Raw genomic sequence first — 21,560 nt, 5'->3', positions numbered from 1 at the left:
AAAGGATCAATAAAAGTGGTATATTTGTTTATTTAATAACTAAAGCAGCCATTCTCCAGAGCTCAATCAAATACACACATTAAGAAAATAATAATTGACCTGAGAATCCTTGCCTTCATTTTTTAAATTCCTAATTGATATGAAGCTTATAAAACAGTTCTGTTTACAAATCGAATTTAAAATTTATCAAACTATGCTGAACATCACATGATATACTTGAAAGCTTTCTATTTATAACAGTGTGAGTAACACTAAAGCTAAAGAAACTTAAAGATGTTGCAACTGCATGTTGCATATATACATCAAACTTACTAATGTGGTCAGAAAAGATCAACATTATAAACTATACAGGTGAACAGCTTACACTGTAAACCTTTCTGAATGCACAAATATACTGGACAGAATTGCCATGTTAGACATCTTGAGATAACCGATGAATGATTGAAAAATATATAAGTTGATTATAAAGTTCATGTGCAGCTTTAAATGTCAGAAGTTTTGCTCATTACAACCTATTCATGAGAAATCAGAAGCATGGCTGATTTAGGTGATTGTAGTGAAACAATTACTATTGTTTTTATTGTTATCAATTTTTATTAATCAGTCTGTCATACCATTTTCATAATCAGTACTAACTTCAACAGAAGACAGAAACTACTGAGAGGGCTAAAATCAGTCATGATGACAAAAGTGCAGTAAAATTTACTGAATTTCTGGTCTTTTACCAGAATTAGATAAACTTCAGTGCTGAAGCAGTAACTCTTAAAACTGGACATCAACTTAATAAACACCCTGTGACATCAAAGGCACACGGAAAACAGACATGACATCTCACGACAAAAGAGGAAAAAAGAGAAAAGAGAAATATAAAACATCTCTATTACCATCACCATCATCATATAAATGTCTTGACTTTCCAAGACAAGCTGCAGTCATCACAGAGACACTATCAGATCAGTTCAGGAAAGTTAAAAGAGATCCAAGAACAGAGAAAGGCTTACAAAATAAACTAGGCTCACAAACAGAATCAACAGAAACAGCAATAGTATTCAAGTGTAAATGAGCATATATATATATATATATATCAACATAGAAAGATAATAGGCATATACTGGGTATCACAGCAACAAACTTAGGCAGTTACAGTATACATATTTATCTGTAAATGCAACCAGATAAATGCAAAGAAAAAGCCAGATTAGGTGTGGTAAAGACTCTATAAATCAACAACAACTCCATTTCTTGATTCACATAATGCATCCATCTGACTCATTGGTAAGCTAGAATCAAGAATTGACTTGGAATTCTTAGCAAGTCAGCATAATAATGGCTACAATGCACCAGGAACAGAACAGAACATAGGTTACACTGAAAAGAAGTACAGAAGCAAACCACATCAAAGCACCCAACAACCACCCTCAGCATTTATCAAACAATCGTCAACCCCTATACAGTGAAACTACAGACTACTACGAATGATCATTCGCACCTCTGATAAGATGATTTTTGGCCAATAATTAGCACATAAAAAAAACAATATAAGGAAATAGAAAAATTTTTCACCGAAAGCAACAACTTTCAGGTTGCAATTACACTTTCAAGGCAGAAAGTGTGGAATAGAGACAAAGCCAAATAACTTTCAGCAAGCATTGACGATATTTTTTAAAAACCCACTAAAAATATTTCCAACTATTCTAAGCAAGTTTGGCTTGTATGATAGATTCCCAATACAATATTCTGAGGAAACAAAGCTGTATTTTCTGAATTTGTGCATCCACAGTAGTTCATTGCTCTTTTCTGTCCTATGTGTATCTACATAGCTTCTTGGATTCAGCCTGCAGATCTGCACAACTAGGGGCATGAAACAAAACAAAGGTGCATTCCACTCGATTGTGATCATGACCACGAAGTGTCAGCAAAACTAAATTCTATTGATTTCCATCACAGCAAACATTATCAGTCTCACTACTTTGCTCAAATAAATTCAATCACAGAATATATGGCAAACAAGATATAGGTAGGCCTATATGTGTTCCAACATCTAATTTCAACCTTCTTCCCACTATATGTCATGTATCAAAAAAATAAAAAGTGTCAAAAGTAAATTTTCTGTCAACAAAAACTTGAGATACAATAAAAATGTATTTGTATACATGTGTTTCATGAAATCACAATATACAGAATGATTGAATAATGTATGAATTTATAAAATGTGTATACGAGATATGATATGTACAGCACTAATATAGTAAGTGGTGGCTTTCATGGAACACACACTGGATCCAGATCTCAAAATGCCATGGGTCAAATTGTAGGTCCAAGTCTTATGAAAGACGTAAAAGAACAGCCCTGTAATATTGACTATTCTGCAATGCTAAGTCCTCATGGAAAACCAAAAAAATAACACACCCCCCCCCTTCCAGCCCCCCAAACTGAAAAGTACAACACAATACCAAAAACGAGAATGATAAGAAACCATTCACTACCTAATGAAATTTCAAAACCCTCTAAGACAACTAAGCAAGATACTCATTTCACTAAACACAGCTACCCCTATAGATTTATGTTGAACACTTATCAAATCATTGCATGCTTTTTTAAATTAAACAGTGAAGTACTATCTACAGTCATTCAAATGTGTATCAAATAGAAGATGGCAACAAACAAACAGATCAACATATGTGCCATCGTTCAGATAACTCTCAAAAACTAATGTCTCATCATAAAAACCTTTAAAGACTTGCTAGTCTTTATCTCCTAGGATCACATGGGACCAGCCATCTGTTCCTCTCTGGGATTTTAATTTACACAGAAACCTACGAAGACAAACATGAGACCATTACATAACAGCCAGGATGACAAAAACTTAAAGTGTTGCAAACAGCTTTTGGACAGTCAAAACTTTTCAAACTATACCCTTCCTCTACATGGATATGTGAGCAATATCTAAAATAAACCCATCCCAACAAACTTCAACACACAGCGGCCATGCTGATGCTGCTTTCTACGCATTTGGCCACATGAGAGCAAGACTGTCTCCTTCCTTCTTAAAAACAGTTCCACCATTAACTGCCGTTTCCTTAACAACAACCGTCCGTGGCTTGTGTCCCAGCATACAGTTAAGCGTCTTGGAAATATTCACTTTCATATCCTTCTTCAAAATTCTGCGGAGCAAAACCAGAAACAGAAATTATATTTGAGATATATATGATTCGAACTAAATCCATTAAAACCAAATAATTGTTTTCATGAAGGGCATGAGTGGTAATAAAATCTTTTTAGAAAAAAGTCATTTTCTTTATTGCTTCATATATATCCTTTCTTCTGCAGAGAACTAGAAGTGATTATTCTTTGTTCTAAAAACATTGAATTTTTATGGCACCAAGTAAACAGGAAACACTTTGACAAAATGCAAGGATTTTTGTCAAATTATCTACCATTTTACAAGCACAAAGCGAGTCAAATAGGGCAATATCCGAAGTATTTGCATTTTGAAACATTTTTTTGGGGGAAAAAAGAAAACGCACCTGAAAACAAATAGTTTTCATCAACAAATTAATATTCATTAAAGAAAAAAAAACCTTTTTCAAACAACAACCCTTACTTGTGCATGTGTGAGCACATGACCCCGATGAGCTCGCCCACCCGCTCCTCCTGGGCCGGGTTCTCCAGGCAGAGCACCAGGTCGTTGCCCCCACTCAGATGTATGATGGCCAGCTGGTCGCGGCCTGGACTCACGCTCATGCCCGTCACCTGACACAAACATATAACCAACAAACAACGTTTGAGTTTGGGTTTTTTTTGGTAGAAAAAGACACATTGACACAATAGTAGCCATAAAATGCAAAGAGAAAAACAGTGAAAGACAGGAACATCAGAAGGAAAGAACAGAAGTAGAACCTTCCAGTGCCGCCCTCTAACCACCGACCTGAACAAACAATTAACAACCGACAAGTAAACAGTTGACAAATTTAGTTGATAACTGTACAATGATCATCAGCATTTGCAGTTAAGCAACTAGTTTCCTTTTGAACGGTAATCAGATGACTTTTGTTCAATATTTGCAAGATTTCTTTCCCGATACATATCTTTTAATCCATTGTGCTTGTCAGAATTGCATAAAAGCCTTAACATTAGGGGGTTGGTTTCACACTCGCCGGGCAAGTGGTAATTTTTGCTAAAATCACGGTTTTTCCTCTTTCTTGGCTCATAACTTATTTCTCAGCCTAGCAACATAAAACCAACACGAAACGAGAGGTCTATGTGTGCTTTTTTGGGGGAGGCATTGCACTGCCAAGAACGAAATGCTTGCAGCTAAAGGGATTAGAAAACAACAACAACATGTTTGCTTTTTGTTTCCATGTTAATTTCAATGGGAAGAGAAATGTAAAACATTATATATTTTTTCATTAAAACTACTTCTGCCACAACGCGTAGCACGCAAATTTGGAAAAATAGTTTTCGTACAGTTTATTTGAGCGGAATTTTCCATTACTAATCACGTGATTCTGTAGTAGAATTGAACGCTGAACTGTTAACAACCCACCCAGAGTTTGTAAAACGCTTTTGTAAAAAGTTATGTTCAAATACATGTTTTATCTTCCAATATTTTTTCATCTACGATGGAAAACGCACCCGAAGCAAGTTATATTGATAGATATATCATTCAGCTCTCTAGAAATATCATTTTTGCTAAAAATAATCAATGTTTTGTTGGAGAAAATCGAACTTTACTACACCACCCCAATTCACTTCGTAAGGTAAAAAAAAATTCACCCGCAGAGCCAAAGGTCAGGGGCGTGTAACTTTGGATTTTTAATGTAACTGATGTAAACAACGACTAGTTCTCGTAGTACGAGAGAGACCAATATTATAATTTACGGCCAAAGATACCTTTTTATATTTGAATACTGAATATAAAATATAAGAAAGAAACTAAAATGACAATTTCAAAGGATATTAAAAAGTGCGGTGGGCTTTGGTCCTCCTACAATGTGATAAAAAGAATGTATTCTTACTAATCCAAGAAGGAAAAGGTTTATTGAAGAAAGCACAGGTCAAGTACTAGAAAATCATGATAGATGAGGGGGGGGGGGGTCCAGGTCAAATGGCGTTTACCCAGACTTTGAGTGCCCTACGCAGTAGTCATTGGGGTGCAGAATTAAAAAGAAATTGAAAAATCTTGATGATAAGTTCACCTGGTAACAAGGCATCGTGAAATAACTAGCACAGAGCTCCTCAGAAGGAGGATATGATTGTTGCTGTAGCCAAGTTCAGTGGCTCAGAAACTCATGTTACTTTGAACTTCAGTTGTGAAATGAAAAAAAAAAAGGGATTCTTGACTGAGAATATTGCTGGTCTGGTAATTGGTAATATGGCATGGTATCGTAGGGAGTTTACTTATGTACTTTATCTACCTCTTGCAGCCTCTGTTACATTTTATACTTATGGTGTTGAGGAGAGATGCAAACATCTTTCTCTTGATTGTTATGCATGGTTGGTTTTGTTTAATGTTTCTCCTTCTGCTCCAGCAGTTTAAAACATCTCCTCTGAGATGTTGGTCTTCTGAGATGCTTTACACGCCCTGCTTCCTTGTGTGTTTGTTTTTTTAATTAATTAAACGTAGGTGATTTTACACCCCCTTCCTGTCTGTTAGGGCCAACCTAGGCTGAGAGAGATACAACATTACAGCAGAAAGATAGAGATACTAGATAACAATTTTCTCCCCTCTTGGGAATCAACACTAGGTCTCCTGCATGTGACAGCGAAGCTCTTAATCGCTACACCACAGACGCTGGTTCTCTTCCTCTTTATCTATCTGATCTTTGGTAGTATGCTCTCTCATCAGATGCATCACTTTTTGCTGATTTAAAGAATGTATACTTCTGCTCAAGACTGTTGGCATTCTTATGGAATTAAGATTCAAAATCACTCAATAACCCAAATACATCAGGGACTGACAAATGTCTTTGACACACCCGTAATTCGGGTTAAAGGCTAAAGGTGATGAAAAATTGAAAAGACATCAGTCAGGAAATGGCAATTTGTATGAGCTATTCATGATTTTAAGTTTTCTGTGTTCATGTTGTCCGTTCCCAACTATACATATATATACATAAATATTCTTTTTTTTTCGAGGTGAAATATGATTTTTTAAAAACAAAATGAATATTTTGTTGTTTTTTAAAGTTCGTTAGATGCGCCTAGTCATGCTGATTAAGAAAATATATACTTTTGTACACTTTTAACGTAAAACATTAATGTTATGTTTTACAGGTAACGTTTTCTTTGAATTAAGGAAAACTGTTGCTAAGTTGTCTTTTTCATGCCTCATTTGGCACAATTTGGTACCATCCTCTTGTCTATATATAAATAAGTAATTAATTAACCCCAAAAAGGCTCTAATTCACAGCAATAAACTTGCATAACTTTTGAACCGTTTATCCAATCTTCATGCAGTTTTTTAAAATATTTTTCTCAGCTCTTTTAGCTCTATGTAGTGACATGTATTTTGGTCTCAATAATGGCTTCTAATTTTTTTCATGAAACCCCCTATTAACATATGCTTCAAATGAAGTGGAGTGTCTGAGATCTGCATGAGGCATTGTGTTTCAATGACAATGAAAAAGATGCTAAAACAAGAACAAAGTAAAAATGAAAAATAATAACACTAACCAAAGCATATATATCTTACATCTTCCTCCTTCCACCTCTGCTTAACAAGAAAAAGAACTTGTGAATAAATTGTACAACTGAACATTGATTAGTCAACTTACATCTGTTAGTGGATAGCCCTTGTTCATTGGCTTAAACTTCTTCTTCACATCAATTTTGTAGATGAATTTGTCAGTGATGGCAATGCCTCTCTCTGCTGTCTTATTGTGCTTGTTAGCCTGAATATCAACAACAAATATAGAAAGAAAGAAAAAACATTGTAAAGCTTTAAACAAAAAATAAACGAAACTACATTTTTTTTTAGCTTTCATTAAAAGTGCTACAAGTTTAAAGATCTCATCACTGTAGACGAGCATGATCTTTAAAACAACCAAGGCATTTACTTCTCCCTTGGATGTGCCCACATATATATATATATATATATATATATATATATATATATATCAACTCTCAAATTACAGGACTTAGTTCTGTCCATGATGGTCACTTCATCAGAGATAAAGTACTTTACATAAACCTATTGTGCTAAAAAAAAAAAAACAATCTAAAAATATCCACAGAAACAATCCCAACTTGTAAATTTATCTGCTTGTCTATTTGAGTAAAGAGATGCACATTAACACAATATAACAGTCATTTAGAGCACAACATTTTTTTCATCAAAAGCAAGATAAGTGAACAAGCTTTCAGATGATACTAATAACTCCATATAGCCAAAAATTGACGAACGTCTGATTCCACAGCATCGTGACACATCGCTTTGTGCTCAAAGAGGAGCGACACTCTTTATCATAATCACAGTAACAAACCCATTAACAGCTATGAGTATATTCCTGACAAAACTATCCCCAACAATAAATGTAAGCTGCAGAACCTATAAAAGTTATAAGATTAGCACTCACCTTCTTCACGTAGGATGAAAACAGAACAATGGAAAATCCATCTCTGTTTTTCAGTGTGCTCATTTGCGACACAAAGTCTGATGTGTTGCTGTTGTCTTTTGTCTGGACATCAAGAAAAGAAAAGAAAGCATATATATCAATAATCAAATAACTACAGACAGAACAACGATTAGATTCAGAGGTCCATATTATACCATTTAAAATAAAAGGTGAAAAGTAAAGATAAAGTAGTCACCAAGAAACTTGAGCATAAGTGCTAGACAGGTCATAATGTTTAAAAGTTGACAACCATTTGTGCTTAGTGAAAGAAATTGTAATGATTAGAGAAAGATTGTGAAAATAAAAAGATAAAATATTGATATGAGATTGCAGAATTCAGATTCCCTTCCAGCGACTGACAAGGGTTGTATGTTCCAGGCCAGTGTCCTTGAACTTCAAACTTCATAGGTCAATAATGAATATCAATTTATTTAAGATGTAGTCCCAGGAAACATATTATTAGTAGGCTCCGCATAATATGACACAACCTGAAATTTCAATGGTATTACTTACAGAAGCCAAATAATTTCCCTCCCAGTTCCGCTTGACCCCCCAGTCTGCTCGTTTCCCAACAAGAACGTCTCCTGCCATCACTTTCAACCTCATCATTGGCCGATCTTTTGGATCAATTCTTGCCAGAATCATGTGGGCTCGCCATCTGTGGATCAAACAACAATATAACAATAATATAAACCTAGCCCTGCTCAAGAGAACTAATAGATCTAATAGAAAATTAAAACAAGGACATCAGGTTTACACAGGCAGTTCTGACATTAAATCTTCCACTCACAAGCACACAACACTTTGTCTTGCTGGGAAAATGCCAGGTCAGTGAATGTTCCTCACTTTGCCTCACTGTCAAAGTTGTATAACATTAGTAGCTATTTCTAATAGGCAATCTTCCATACACTGAGGAGATAAAAAGTCGGTAAATATTTGTAAAATGTGATCCTAAGCCCTTGTGTAAGAATTGAGAAAATGTGTAAATTTCTTTCATGGGCTACAACAAAAAAGTCTCAAAATTAATTATTATTTATTTCTAATAATGTCTTTACCTCTGGGTCAGAAGGTAACATCTTGGTTCATTCTAGAAACATCAAATTCATAGTAAACTGACCTTGCATGTGCTCTCTTCAGAAGTTCCACAGTAGGCCTCATAGAGTGCGGAGGCTTGGGCCATTGGATGCCTTTGCCGTAGTCCTTCATTCTGCGAGCATTTCCAAACCTCTCGATGCAGGCCAGGGCATAGCTCCTCAGCTTGTAGCGTTTGAACCGCCTCATGATCAAATAGATGGCTCTAACTTTCTTGGCCTTCTGACGTCCTAGAGCACCTCGCGTCAGCTAAGACACAACGCAAGAAAATGATCAATATAAGACCACCATTTGTGGAGTGAATCCACAATACAAGGGACAACAAGCAGAAAGTAAAAGAATGATGTAATATCAATAACAAAACTTATAGTTATGCAGCAGATTACCAAAAAAGGATGTTATAATAATACTCTCTCATTCTACAATCATATCGTCGCTATCATAAGCAATCCATTCAAGTCCAAATTGACAATTTTTTATTTTTACACCCTCTCAAAGCTCTATCAAAGACGCACCTTTCGACATCACTAAAATGCAATTTAAAACTATGGTCAAAGCTTATAATTTTCTTGTTTTTCATGATTCCTGACAGTGACAACACAACAAAAACTAGTTTTTTGTCTCCAACGCAAAAAAGGACCCAAACTTACTTAGGTGCATTGCTTGCGACACTGACATATTGGAATTTAAAGAAAAGACATAAACTAGACATCAACGTTTGTATGAAATTAACTTGAGACTGAATTGTAAAGTCTAACTTGGCATCAAGTTCATGAAATTCTCCAGTCTTGCAAGGACAATGCAGTCTCCCCTAACAAGCCACAAGCAGGATCATGTCACTCTATTATTCCCATAAACCATTGACAATTTGCTCCAACAGACAGGACACATGACAATAAATGGAAAGTACATTTCCATGTAAAACCGACATAAGCTAAAAACATACAAGTCAAATTATCACAACATCTAGTCACACGGTGTACTTACTCTCTGCAAGAACAAAACAATTGATGGAATCTTTGCATCCCTGGCAGTTTCCAGAGCAAACAAAGTCTGCGGAGATCTAATGAAGATCTTAGATTTGCCGTACTTCACATCGTCTTCAAAGCCCTGGTCACGGATGATGCGCTTCACACCGTCCAGAGTCTGTCCATTGAAGTTGGGCCATGTACTTGAGTTGATCAGCTTGTACCTTTAAACAACGCAACAAGAAAGTCATTAGAAAGTGTAAGCATTCAGTTAACTACACATTGTACACCAAATCCTCAAGCAGGCCATTATCACACCACATACTTTACTATGTACAGCAGGAAAGCAAAACATAGCATTTTCCAAATAGTTTAGTTTAGTTTTAGTAAGAGTTTTACGGCACTCGCAACTGCATAAGGTCATATGAGCGCCAGAAGATTAGAGGTGTTACAAGAGAGTAACAAACACAAAAAAAGAAGGAGGGGAGATAAAGACGATAGATGTTTGAGAGGAAAGAAGGAGCAAACCACACCAGAGCACCCGCCAACCACCCACCCAAATAGTTTGAGCAGCAAAACAGCTAAATTTTGTTTAAAATCTGAAAACTAAATGATGCCAGTAATGAAAATGCCAATGCTCAAAAGATGTATGAAATTAAAGACAAAAAATATATATTCTGGCGATCAAATCATTTCTGGGATTTTGAAAGATACTAAAACCAAGATGCTGTTGTAAGTCGCAGTTTACTATACAGTGAGTCCACAAGACAATGACCACATTTCACTACGAACAGACAGGACCAGTGCATTAGTTACAATACACCAAAGCACATGACTAACATGTACTGAAAGAAACTGAAATTACAGAAAAGATACTACGTACCGTTGCAAGAAGCGCTCGTACTGCATTCTGAAAGCAAACCCAGCCCTGCGCACTCGCACATTCTCTAGAAGTCCCAGGTACATGACCTGATGCTTGGTGCGAGTATCATCAAACACAATCGGCGACTTCACTTCATTAGGCTTGATACAGCGCACATAGAATGGTGTCTGCCAAGCACAAACGAGGGAAAAAATGAAAATCTTTAAAGTTTCTTTATACAACTTATTATGTCAAGGAAACTAATTATTTTAAAAATAAATGTGATCCAAAAGATAATACCAGCATTGTGTATACCTAATCCCAAACTTGAGTCCTGAAGTGAGTAAAGATGGAGGGAAAAGAATGGTACTGTTAGTGGCCCTGGCTTATTTTCTGGACACATACAGCTCTGACTACTGACCAGAACATTTCAGTTTTGTGCCTGTTTTTGTAGGTGTGTTCTTTTTATATATTCTTAAAAATGACAGAAAGTAGAATTTTAGGGACAATCAACCTTGCTCCATGTTACAAGTAATTCAATCTGATTACATTTGAACTAACTGCGCAAGAACTTTCTACAAACTCCAGTGTTACATCAGATTAATGGCTTGAGCCAGTGTTATATTTCTCTCTTTCTTGTTATCAAAGCTAAGCTAGATGCAAAAGAAAGATGCCAATAGTGTCAAAATTAAAAACCAAAAAGTTACCTTGCTGGCCAAGTTTTCAACAAGGGCAATCATTGAGTTCTTGAATGATGTGCCAGCTGTGATTGGCCTCTTTGTGGTCTGAAATAAAAATGAAAGACGACAATAACGTGAAAACATTGGTGAGTTTAGAAGAATACAAATCGCCCTGAAACTGTCTCCATGGGAGTGGGAGAGGCCGTCAGTACTTTCCAAATTTGTATCCATTTCACTATACATTCCAAGGGTGAGTAGAACACTGGGAGCAAAGAATGGTTCTTTAGCATAAAGAAAGAAAAAGATGACAAGCCCCAAAAAAAACAACAGAGGGAGAGTATGGCATAGAACCTACCAACAACACCCTCCAACCACACATAAGTGTAACAGCTCAGTTCATTTTTTTAGACTAAATAATAAACTAGGAAAGATAATTTCATCCTTGCATTCTTAGGTCATACAGTTTTAACCAAAAGGACAAAAACTCTTAAGAAGGGTCAGCATAAAGAACAAATGACAGCAGCACACATTCAAAGGCACTTACCTCTTTCACGCTCCGAGCTCCTTCAGGCCACATGTCTTTGATCACAGAGTTGGTGCTGAAAATTGAACCAGAATTTTATGAATAAAAACAGCAGTCCTTAAGGATTTGAGCAAAAGTCTTCCATCCTAAAGTCTAGTATGATATGAAATGAGCTATCAGTGCCCCTACTATAGACTGAGCATAGCCCACATCCCTACTCTTAAGTAAGCTTCATGTGCTCTACAAACTATTATCACTACATCAGACCATGAGACATTCCAAAGCATTCCCACCTTCCAGGAAAGCATCTGTGTAAGCTGTCATTCTACAGGTGCTCCCATCACCAATATTCTGACATGATCTTTCAAAATCTAAGCCAGATATCTAAAATCATAAACAAATATGAACCTGTTAAAGAGAAGTCTCTTGAAGTCCATGAACAAAGTGTCCTTGTTCTTGTCGATGAAGCCAGCCACAGAGTAGGTGACATCACCAGCGTAGTGCCTGATGCGGAAGTCTCTTTTGTGTTCCAACGTCTTGTCTGCGGGGGCCAGCTGAGGAGAAACAAAGACACAATAGCTACAATATGAGGGTATAAGGGCAAGATTTGAGTAAAGACAAGTGCATTGATGTGATTATGGTCATTAAGCACTGGGAACAAGAAAGACAGATAGACAGAAACAACAGAAGGAAAGTAAAGAAGTAAGATCTACCAAATGCGCCCTCAAACAGCCCACATGAGTGCAGGGTTAATGATGCTTGCATACAATGCTACGAAGTAAAAAGTCAGAAGGTTTCATTCATGTGCTGTGACATCATTTATTAGACACAGAAATCTGACTGATAATGAGGTACCATTGAACTTCAATTTCTAATGACTTAACAGAAAAATTCTAACATGTCAAGTTTTGCACACAATTAACATGCAAACACCTTAACTAATGTATCTTCATGTGTGATAATATACATACTGTTGGTAGAAATAACAAATTATTCAGTTACATTGAGGAAAAGAAAGTGGGGCCGCATGGGCATGTCTGAAATGCAGGTGTAATAATGCAAGTATCCTTTACAGTAGTTGCTGAATTTGCATAAAGACAGTATTTCAAGCTACTTTGAACACTGATACCTCACACTCATTTTGAAAAGAAAATGGACTTCCTATCTCATTACCAAATGGGTATGTTTAATTACCAGCACTCTTGATTTACCTTTCTGCAAGTGAACCTCTCATGCTTTCCCAGTTTTTGTGACATTGCATCAAGAAACATCTGCAGATATAGAAAAACACCAAAAAATCATGACAACCGGTTTGTAAAAAGGAAAGAGGTAATACAAGACAATTCATTAACTTCCTACATGCAAAGATTTTCATCAATTTTTTTTTCATCCTTTTATTTTTTGCTGTTATAACCTTCAAAACTGTGACTAATCGTTCATGCGTTGGAATTTTTTTCCTTAATATCCATAATTATGCATGTAATTGAGAGTAATCAAAATCTATTTCCTGTTTTCTGTCTCACAAAAAAAGATGAACATCGAAACAATAACAATCATTCAGTGCAGGGAAAAGTAAGACACAGACACAACAGGGGGAAATGAAAAAAGTAAGACCTACAAGATGCATCTTCCAACCACCCACTCATCAAAACCAAACAAAATAATTAAGAAAACCACAAAGTAAGACAAAACTGTTGTGCTGGCTTCATAATCTTTTTCTGAAGCACAAAATAGATCATTTTGAAAACACATAAACAGATATCAGACAGTCAGTCACAAAAACTGTAACCCCATTTTTAAGCCTGAATCAAATTAACCAGCATAAGAGGAAAGGGCAGCTAATCCCATGACATTAAAGCCTGTCATTCACACTTTTAAACAAGAGAACTGTGATCAATGTCATCAGAGCAGTCAGTCAAGTGGTGTGTGCATGTTACAATCACGGCTACCACACCGAACTAATGCTACGTTGACATATTTTCAGTAAATTATTCCACTAAGCTGGATGTTGCATCTTCCATTTCAGTATTTTATGTCCAATAAAAACCTTCAGTACTCTTGACAGTTCATAAACTAACATACGACACATCATCATACTTTTTTTTCCAATGCTTGCAAATATAAAGGTACTATGTGGTGGAGTGAAATTATTATTCTAAACTGAATGCAAAAGACTAACAAAGTTGGGACATAGTTTGCCAACTATACCTCAAGAACAAACACAATTTTTTGTAAGTATCCTTATGATAGAACCGAACATAACACATCATTTAAAATAAACAAGAACAGAAGAGTACAACTGACCTCATCTGTAACCTTGCCAACATTAAGACAGGCTTCATCCAGGATAGCCAGTACTCCCTTGTGAGGCAGCTCAACCAGGTCACAAATGACTTTGTTGTTGAAATAGTCCACCTAAAAAAAAACACAGGAGGAATGAGTAAGTTTTCAAATCATTAATGATTCCTTTCTAGAAGCACAAACTGACAATATTAGGTGCTGATGTATCAGAAGACCTGGATCAAACTTAAAGACCTCAGATTTTAAAGAAATATGCTGATATTTTTGTGTCTTTTGAGATACAAATCTTTAAAAAAACAGTAAATAAACCCATAAAAAATAATCATTCGGACACTTGTCAAGAGTTTCCCGGATTAGCAAAACCCAGGCAAAAGCATGCATGTTTTAAGTTCATGAAATTGCAGAGAAGACAGAAAAGTATAAGTTTGTGGTTTACGAACATTTTCAGAATATTTTTTAACACAGTGGTTAACCCACATCTACATTTTGAACATAGTGTACAATTGCAGCAATCTGGCACCTCCCCCCACAGACCAAACTTTAGTCTTCGCCCCCCCCCCCCCGGCAAAATTTAAAATTTCCACTAAACTAATCTACCCTCAGCCCTCAATCAAAGAGTGTGTGCCAGCATCTCAGTCCAGCATGTAACAAATGAATTTGAAAGTCCTATAATTTCTCAAACCCCCCGCTCTGAGAATGTGCTTGCAGGAGAGAAATCTGTGCCACGATGTCTTGATTGGTGTGAGATTGTGAACAAATTATTTTACTTTAAGCCTGGTTGTGTTTAATGCTTTGTTTAACCCTTTAGAAAAGTAAAGAGCATATAAATCCCAGCCATTAAGCATAGGTAAAACAAAGGTAATTTGTATGGGTGCAAAGCTCTTTTCAACATTGTACGGTTAGTTAAGAATTTAAGAGATGTGAACTCCAAATTTAACACCCATCTCCAACTGGGCACAATCAAATACCTAAAGAGCCATGAAACCTCCCAAAACAAGCCCAGTTCAAGAATGGCCCACTAGGAATGTGAACTAGGACCATCCGCTTCATAGTCCAACATGATCCCAACCAAGCTAATAGTCTATGGACCATACTCATAAGGCTCATGCATGTAGCATTCTAAAAAATCACGTATGGGGCATGCGTTTTGCACTCACATGCTGCCACTGGATGCCTTCCCGCATGTATTCCTCTTGTTCCTGCTTCAGAACCAGCTCTATGAAAAGCTGTTGTAGTTTCTCGTTGCAGTAATTGATGCAGAACTGTTCAAAACTAAAATCAGAAACAGGCAGGGCTTATAGACTTTGACAAATCATTCACAGCTGGCAAAAATGTGCCACTTACATGAAAACTATAAAGAAAAGAAACAGTAAGTGCTGTGAGCTTCAGCTTATAAAAAATCTTCTTTCACATTGAGGGTGAAAACTATGTTTTAGTTTTAGTAAGAGTTTTACCGCACTTACAACACAATAAGGTCATTTAAGTGCCGAAGATTAGAGGTGTTACAAGAGAGTAACAAACATAAAAAAGAAGGAGGAGAGATCAGGACGATAGATGTTCGGTAGGAAAGAAGGAGCAAACCGCACCAGAGTACCCGCCAACAACCCATATGAAAACTAAGAAAACTTCTGAAAAGCGTGAAGGCAAATAGACACTAAGTTACTCCTACAAAGTCAGAAAGCGCAACAGACAACTATATCTCATGAGAAAGTGTTTCATGCCAAGATGAACAGATGATACATAATGATCCTTACTTTTCCCCATCTAGTTTGCAAATAGTCCCATTAAGAGCTGTTTAGTGCAAACAAAACAAAAGCATGGTATACATTAATAAACTAGAAGGATAGCAGTACATGCCCCTAGTAGTACTCTCCATAAACAAATATTAACCAGAGGTTATCCTTTAAACTGCAAGACAGCACATCTATTTTCAGTCAGACTGACCTGTTGTTGTCAAAGATTTCAAAGCCATATATGTCCAGGACACCAATGACTGTGTTCTTGCCAACCAAACCACCATGTTTTGGATCAATAGCGTCATTAATGCGTCCAACAATCCAAGAAAACATCCTGTCATACATAGCCTGTGAAAATACACAATAAAGACTGAAAACGATACACCTCATGTAATTAGTAATTATTCAATATAACAAATTAATGAGCATATGAAGTAGACCGTGACAGAGCTATACTACTTGGATGTAGGATTCACAATTAGAATGAGTATAGTTATATTAGTCATACTACTGATAATATGCAATTTCATTACTCTTAATGTAAGCAGAGAGATTCAACCTGTTTAAACTTATGGCACACTGGACAAGGAAAACAAACTCCCATACCACAAGTCCCCTCTAAAGTGACTACCAGACACACATGTGAGGCATCATGGTGAAATTAGGCACTCCTCAAAATTATGAAATGAAAGAAAACTGCATTTTTCTAAACACTAGCAATTCCCCCCCCCCCCCCCCCCCCCCTGTTCAACACTTTTTGTCCATTTAAAAACAAATTTTGTGCGGACTTTACTGAAAACAATCATCAAAAGCGAAAAAAAAAAGTAAATTTGCAGTTTCCATGGACACTCAAAAATTGAAAGTCACCAAACTTTGGCGGCCATTTTCTTCACCAAAAGCAAGAAAAATAAGAAAGCTTAAAGATAATACTAATAACTCTAAAGGGCAAAGAATTGACGAGAGCACGATTCTACCCATTCATGACATATATGCATAATATACATGACACACTATCGTGATATACACAAGACACTACAGTGATTAAAAAATATAGACTTGGAAAAAGAGAAGGGAAAAAAAAACTCTAAAAAACAATGTAAATAACACTCTAGGCATTTCAGGGTTCTAATGTGACCCTCACCTTAGCAAAAGCTTTCCTTGCGTAGTGAGCCTCTCCGGCATTGAGATGTTTGTCCACGACATTGCCTCCTGCGGCAATCACACGCGAACACAGAGCCTTCTCCACGTCATCCTTGGTGACGGACAACAGCGCTGCGATGGTGGCTGTTTCTACACTGTTAACAACGGTGGATTCCTCTTCTCCTTCAAATTCAATGTTGCCCTTCAGAGAAAATATGTAATGGGAATGTTTAAGTTTGCATCAATGTGGATTCATTTGATTGCACCTCTTTTCTCCAAGGGACCATCATCTCCAATAAAAGAAATGAAAAAGTCAAAAGCTCTCGCATTATTTCAAGAATAGAACCTACTTTTGAGTAAGGACAGATGCTACTTGAAAGTAGTGTATTATTACAATTATTAACATTAAAAGGGAACAGAAGATGACAATTCACATGGGAACTCATGACAAAAAAACAGTTTGAGATAAATGTTTTAAAAAACAGCAAAGTATCTCACCAGATAATAATAGATAGCATTTGTATAGCCAAATTTCCAGTTCACCAGCTCACTGTATGCACTTTACAATCTATACTATTACCCCAGCACACCTGATAGCATTCTGAAACAAGCTCAACTTCCTGAGATGCATATAGTGCACGCTGCCATTTATAGGCACTAAAACACTAACATACTGACAAGATCTTCAGCAGTCTATAGTTGGGTACCCATTCTCACCTAGGTGAAGTTAAGAAAATTTGCATACAGTGCCTTTCCCAAGGACACAACGTCGGGTCTGCGGTTCGAACCTCCGAACTCGCAACCACACGCCAACACGCCCTGTAACCTAACCACTAGACTACCGATGCCACAGACACTCTTCCTTCTTCTATCCAACTCACCAGATGCAGGACGGATGACACAATCTTCCACAGTGTGGATGTCTGTTCCTCGGTGAAGCCAGTGGCCCTCATGGCATCCATGACAGCTCGGAAATCTTGTTTGTCGTTGATGGAGCCCACCTGACCGAACGAGAAAAACAAACGATGGGTTACTCCACAAAGACAAATTGCAAATAACAATAGACATAATAAAGCAAAAAATTATCCTTCTGCATCAAAACGAAAGTGACTTCAATTTTGCCTCAGACTACAAAAAAAGCAAGAACAAAAAGAACAGAAAACTCTATTTCGACATCATTTTTTACAAGATATCTTTTCCATCTACAGGTAAAGTATGTCATGCAAAATAACATAAAAACATCATTAAATTAAAACAAAACTAACAATCTAGCTTTACCTTTTTTTAGTAAGGTTTTACGGCGCTTGCAACTGCATAAAGTCAAATGAGCGCCAATGGATGGATGTCAACAGAGAAGTCTCACCTCTCTAGCCTAAACAGCATAAAGTCTGCTTCGACTATCAAGGAACCCAAAAATAGCAGTTCACAAGACGGTGACAAACATATAAAAGAAGTAAAAGAAAAAATGGCTACAGCAAGGATGAGGAAAGAAAAAGGAGCAGTTTCCCCCAATGTTGTTCCGGCACAGGATAAGTCTGTTATTGATAAATCAGCCCATTTACAATTCTACTGAATATCCCCCTTTGGGAATGGCCTAAAGACACTTCAGTCAGTGGCACTGCCCTGGGGGGACTTTACTGTAGGCAAAAGAACTGAAGAGATCAAATATGATCTAACACTGTCCAAAATAACTTGAAAAATTGATTTTTAATTCTATATCTTATATTTCTTTAAATTTATAATGAAGCAGCATCTCAGCAAACTGAGTCGAATTATGTCTAACTGCAAGTCGATTTAGAGACGGCTACAATTCACCATCCCTACATTCAGCTATCATATGTGCATTTTCATAAGGCTTAAACTCACTTCAGTGTTTCCTTACCTTATGGTCCCCGCCCTGGTTGACAAAGTTGTACTTCTTGGGGTCCCTGGTCAGCTTGAGCTCGTTCAGCATGGCCTCTGGAGCACCTGCCATCAACTGAAATAGAACACATTGCAGGTCTCATGATGGAACTGTCCTTCTAAATGCTGTACGACCTCATCAATACAATTAAGATGATTTAGAGGGCAGGCTCAAACAAGGCTCAGAAGGAAATAATATCCCAGTAGAAAGATGGAGATACCTGATTTTAAAAAACCCTCCCCGCTAGGGAATTAAACTCATGACTTCTTCATACAATGATGAAGAAAGAGCCTAAAACATAACATCATGGACACAGGTGTTGGTCTCGTGAGTACAATCAATAAAACAGTATGGATAAAAATGCAAGCATGGCCAAAAAAAATAGAACATTTTATTCACAAACTTTCTTTGCACTTGCCTGTATAAGCCAAGAAAATGGATTGCATCCTATTCAAAACAACTTGTCTCCCCAGTTGAAACTAAATTGAAAGCTCCAGCCATTATCATAACATTTACATATCTACACTGGTCAATTTTTACCAAAATTATAACTTTATGAGGGTTGAAAAAAGTCAACTACGCAGTTAAACCTTTTATTATAAAACTAAAGAGTGCTTTAAATATTTTCATTTTATTGGTTTAAAAATCGAGCAACCTATACCTGGTAGAAGGAATGGAAATTCCTTTCTCCCTCTTGCTGGTAAACAACTCTGCTCTGAAAACAACAATTAAAAGAACCAATGTCAAGAGATCATTGTAAAACCTGCAAATATAAGTGCTTTATGTAACAGATGTTCATTTGAGACAGTTGGAAAAATAGCATGTCTTTACATAAACCAACTCTCTGATATATATATATTCTTTTTCTTTTACACAGACACAAACACAGGAAGACCAAAATGTACCGGTGAAGTACATGCACTAAAGCAAAGTAAAAACAAAAATATTTTCTCTCTCACACTCTCTCTCTCTCTTTCTCTCTCTCTCTCTCTCTCTCTCTCTCTCTCTCTCTCTCTCTCTCTCTCTCACTCTCTCCTCCTCCATTCCCACTTACCTCTCACACACATGCACACGCACACACACTGCCAATGTGATCCAGTTTACAGAATGTTGGCACAACCTGTTACCTTCTCTAACAGAATCAGTTAATCTACAGAGACGCACATCCAAACAATGACTACCATTTAGGCCCATTAACAAGTAACACAGATAGACAGAAACATTAGAGGCAAAGAAAAGAAGTAGGAACAACTTTCCCAAAGGAGTGTTCTCAAATTTTGGTTGCTTCCAAAGTTTTAAGGCTTCCCACCCACTTGGCTTGGTCCCACCAGAGATGAACATTCAACTCTGATTTCGAGCCCCTAAAATAACCAAATTGTGTTGAGAGGGAGAGGGGGGTTAAACCCATACCTTTTCCAGCAGATAGTTGCTGATGTGGCCTCCAACTGGGTCTCCTTTGAAGTCAAAGTTGATATCCATGTACTTCCCAAAGCGACTTGAGTTGTCATTGCGATTAGTTTTGGCATTCCCAAAAGCCTCCAGGATATTGTTGGACTTAATGAGGACGTCTTTGACTCTGAAAATTCAATATAAAAATTGAAAATACAAGCTTGTATTGTCGTCTCCTCTTCACTTATCAACTTCAAAAACAATTTCTAGGTTTGTACACAGTAGCATACGTGTAATAAAAAACAACGTGTGATTCCGTTTTTAAAAAGGTGTGTGTGTGTGTGTGTGTGTGTGTGTGTGTGTGTGTGTGTGTGTGTGTGTGTGTGTGTGTGAATGCATGAGGGCGGTGCACGTTCGTTTACACGTCAGTAAGTTCGTGTGCATGTAAATGTGTTCACGTAACCATGCAAAATAAATTCAAAAGACTGAGAAAAAGAAAAACAAACAAAAAAGATGGAGGGGGCTAAAAAAAAAAAAACTAAACAGATTGACGATAATTAATAAACCCCACCGTCAAAATGTTATAATTTGAGTGTGTGCGTGTGTGTTCGAGGGCGTGTTTGTACCCTGTGCAGGAAAAAGTGTGGGGGGGGGGGAGAGAGAGCGGGGGGGGGCGTCACAAAGGCGAGAACAGAACAAGATCGTTCTGTTGCCTACCCCGGAACAGATATGACCGTAAAGTACACATAGACGCCTGATTTACACTGACAGTTATCCCACCCACAACGACTATGCGATCACTTCAAGAGCACTGGAAATCCTGCAGAGACAGTCAAGTCTTAGTGTCGGGCAAAGAGTAGACGCGGAGGCAGGCAGCTCTCGTTAGCTCTGGTTAAAACTCAAAATTGTGTTCGAATCCATAGACGTTTGGTTTAACGAATGACTAGTTTTTGCGAGGAGGGAGAGAGGGGAGGGGGCTGAGCGATGAGTTGCCAGTTCATGCCTTTTTTTTTTTTTTTGGTTCTTAATTATTGACTAGTTCTGTTGTGTTTTTGTCTTCGTTTTGGCTTATTTGTTTTTTACTTTCTTAAAAGGGGGGGGGGGAATCTCTTGTAAACACCTGGGTAATAACACCAATTATTGATACTGATCCAGATGATCATTTTGAAGGTCAACGCAATCATGTTCATGGCCACAAGACGCTGAGCGCACAACGACGGGAGCTTCGTAAATAACGTAATTGACGTGAACTTTAATGAGCCGGCGGCTAGGAACATCGAAGAAACACATTACGGTGGACGGAAACGTGGGTGTGCGAGTGTGCGTGTGTGTGTGTGTATGAGAGAGAGA

At 37.2% G+C, this 21,560-nt stretch overlaps 1 protein-coding gene across 1 annotated transcript in view; it reads right to left on the bottom strand.

The window, feature by feature from the left end:
• Positions 1 to 586: 586 nt before the first annotated feature.
• Positions 587 to 21,560, bottom strand: part of LOC101864441 (unconventional myosin-Id) — a gene marked incomplete in the record, with an annotated part of 60,556 nt that continues 39,582 nt past the window's right edge. Inside the window, 20 exon segments of the mRNA XM_013079398.2 lie at positions 587 to 3,164; positions 3,605 to 3,753; positions 6,777 to 6,893; positions 7,578 to 7,679; positions 8,130 to 8,274; positions 8,734 to 8,957; positions 9,696 to 9,900; positions 10,560 to 10,726; positions 11,246 to 11,323; positions 11,763 to 11,817; positions 12,150 to 12,295; positions 12,953 to 13,012; positions 14,046 to 14,156; positions 15,200 to 15,314; positions 15,987 to 16,126; positions 16,920 to 17,120; positions 17,800 to 17,919; positions 18,801 to 18,896; positions 19,483 to 19,536; positions 20,232 to 20,397. Coding sequence (XP_012934852.1) covers positions 3,005 to 3,164; positions 3,605 to 3,753; positions 6,777 to 6,893; positions 7,578 to 7,679; positions 8,130 to 8,274; positions 8,734 to 8,957; positions 9,696 to 9,900; positions 10,560 to 10,726; positions 11,246 to 11,323; positions 11,763 to 11,817; positions 12,150 to 12,295; positions 12,953 to 13,012; positions 14,046 to 14,156; positions 15,200 to 15,314; positions 15,987 to 16,126; positions 16,920 to 17,120; positions 17,800 to 17,919; positions 18,801 to 18,896; positions 19,483 to 19,536; positions 20,232 to 20,397 — 2,611 coding nt within the window.

This window comes from Aplysia californica, unplaced genomic scaffold, assembly GCF_000002075.1.
Source record: "Aplysia californica isolate F4 #8 unplaced genomic scaffold, AplCal3.0 scaffold00050, whole genome shotgun sequence".
Taxonomy (NCBI): Eukaryota; Metazoa; Mollusca; class Gastropoda; order Aplysiida; family Aplysiidae; genus Aplysia; species Aplysia californica.
The sequence above is the reverse complement of the archived record's forward strand: the minus strand, read 5'-3'. Positions and strand labels throughout refer to the sequence as shown.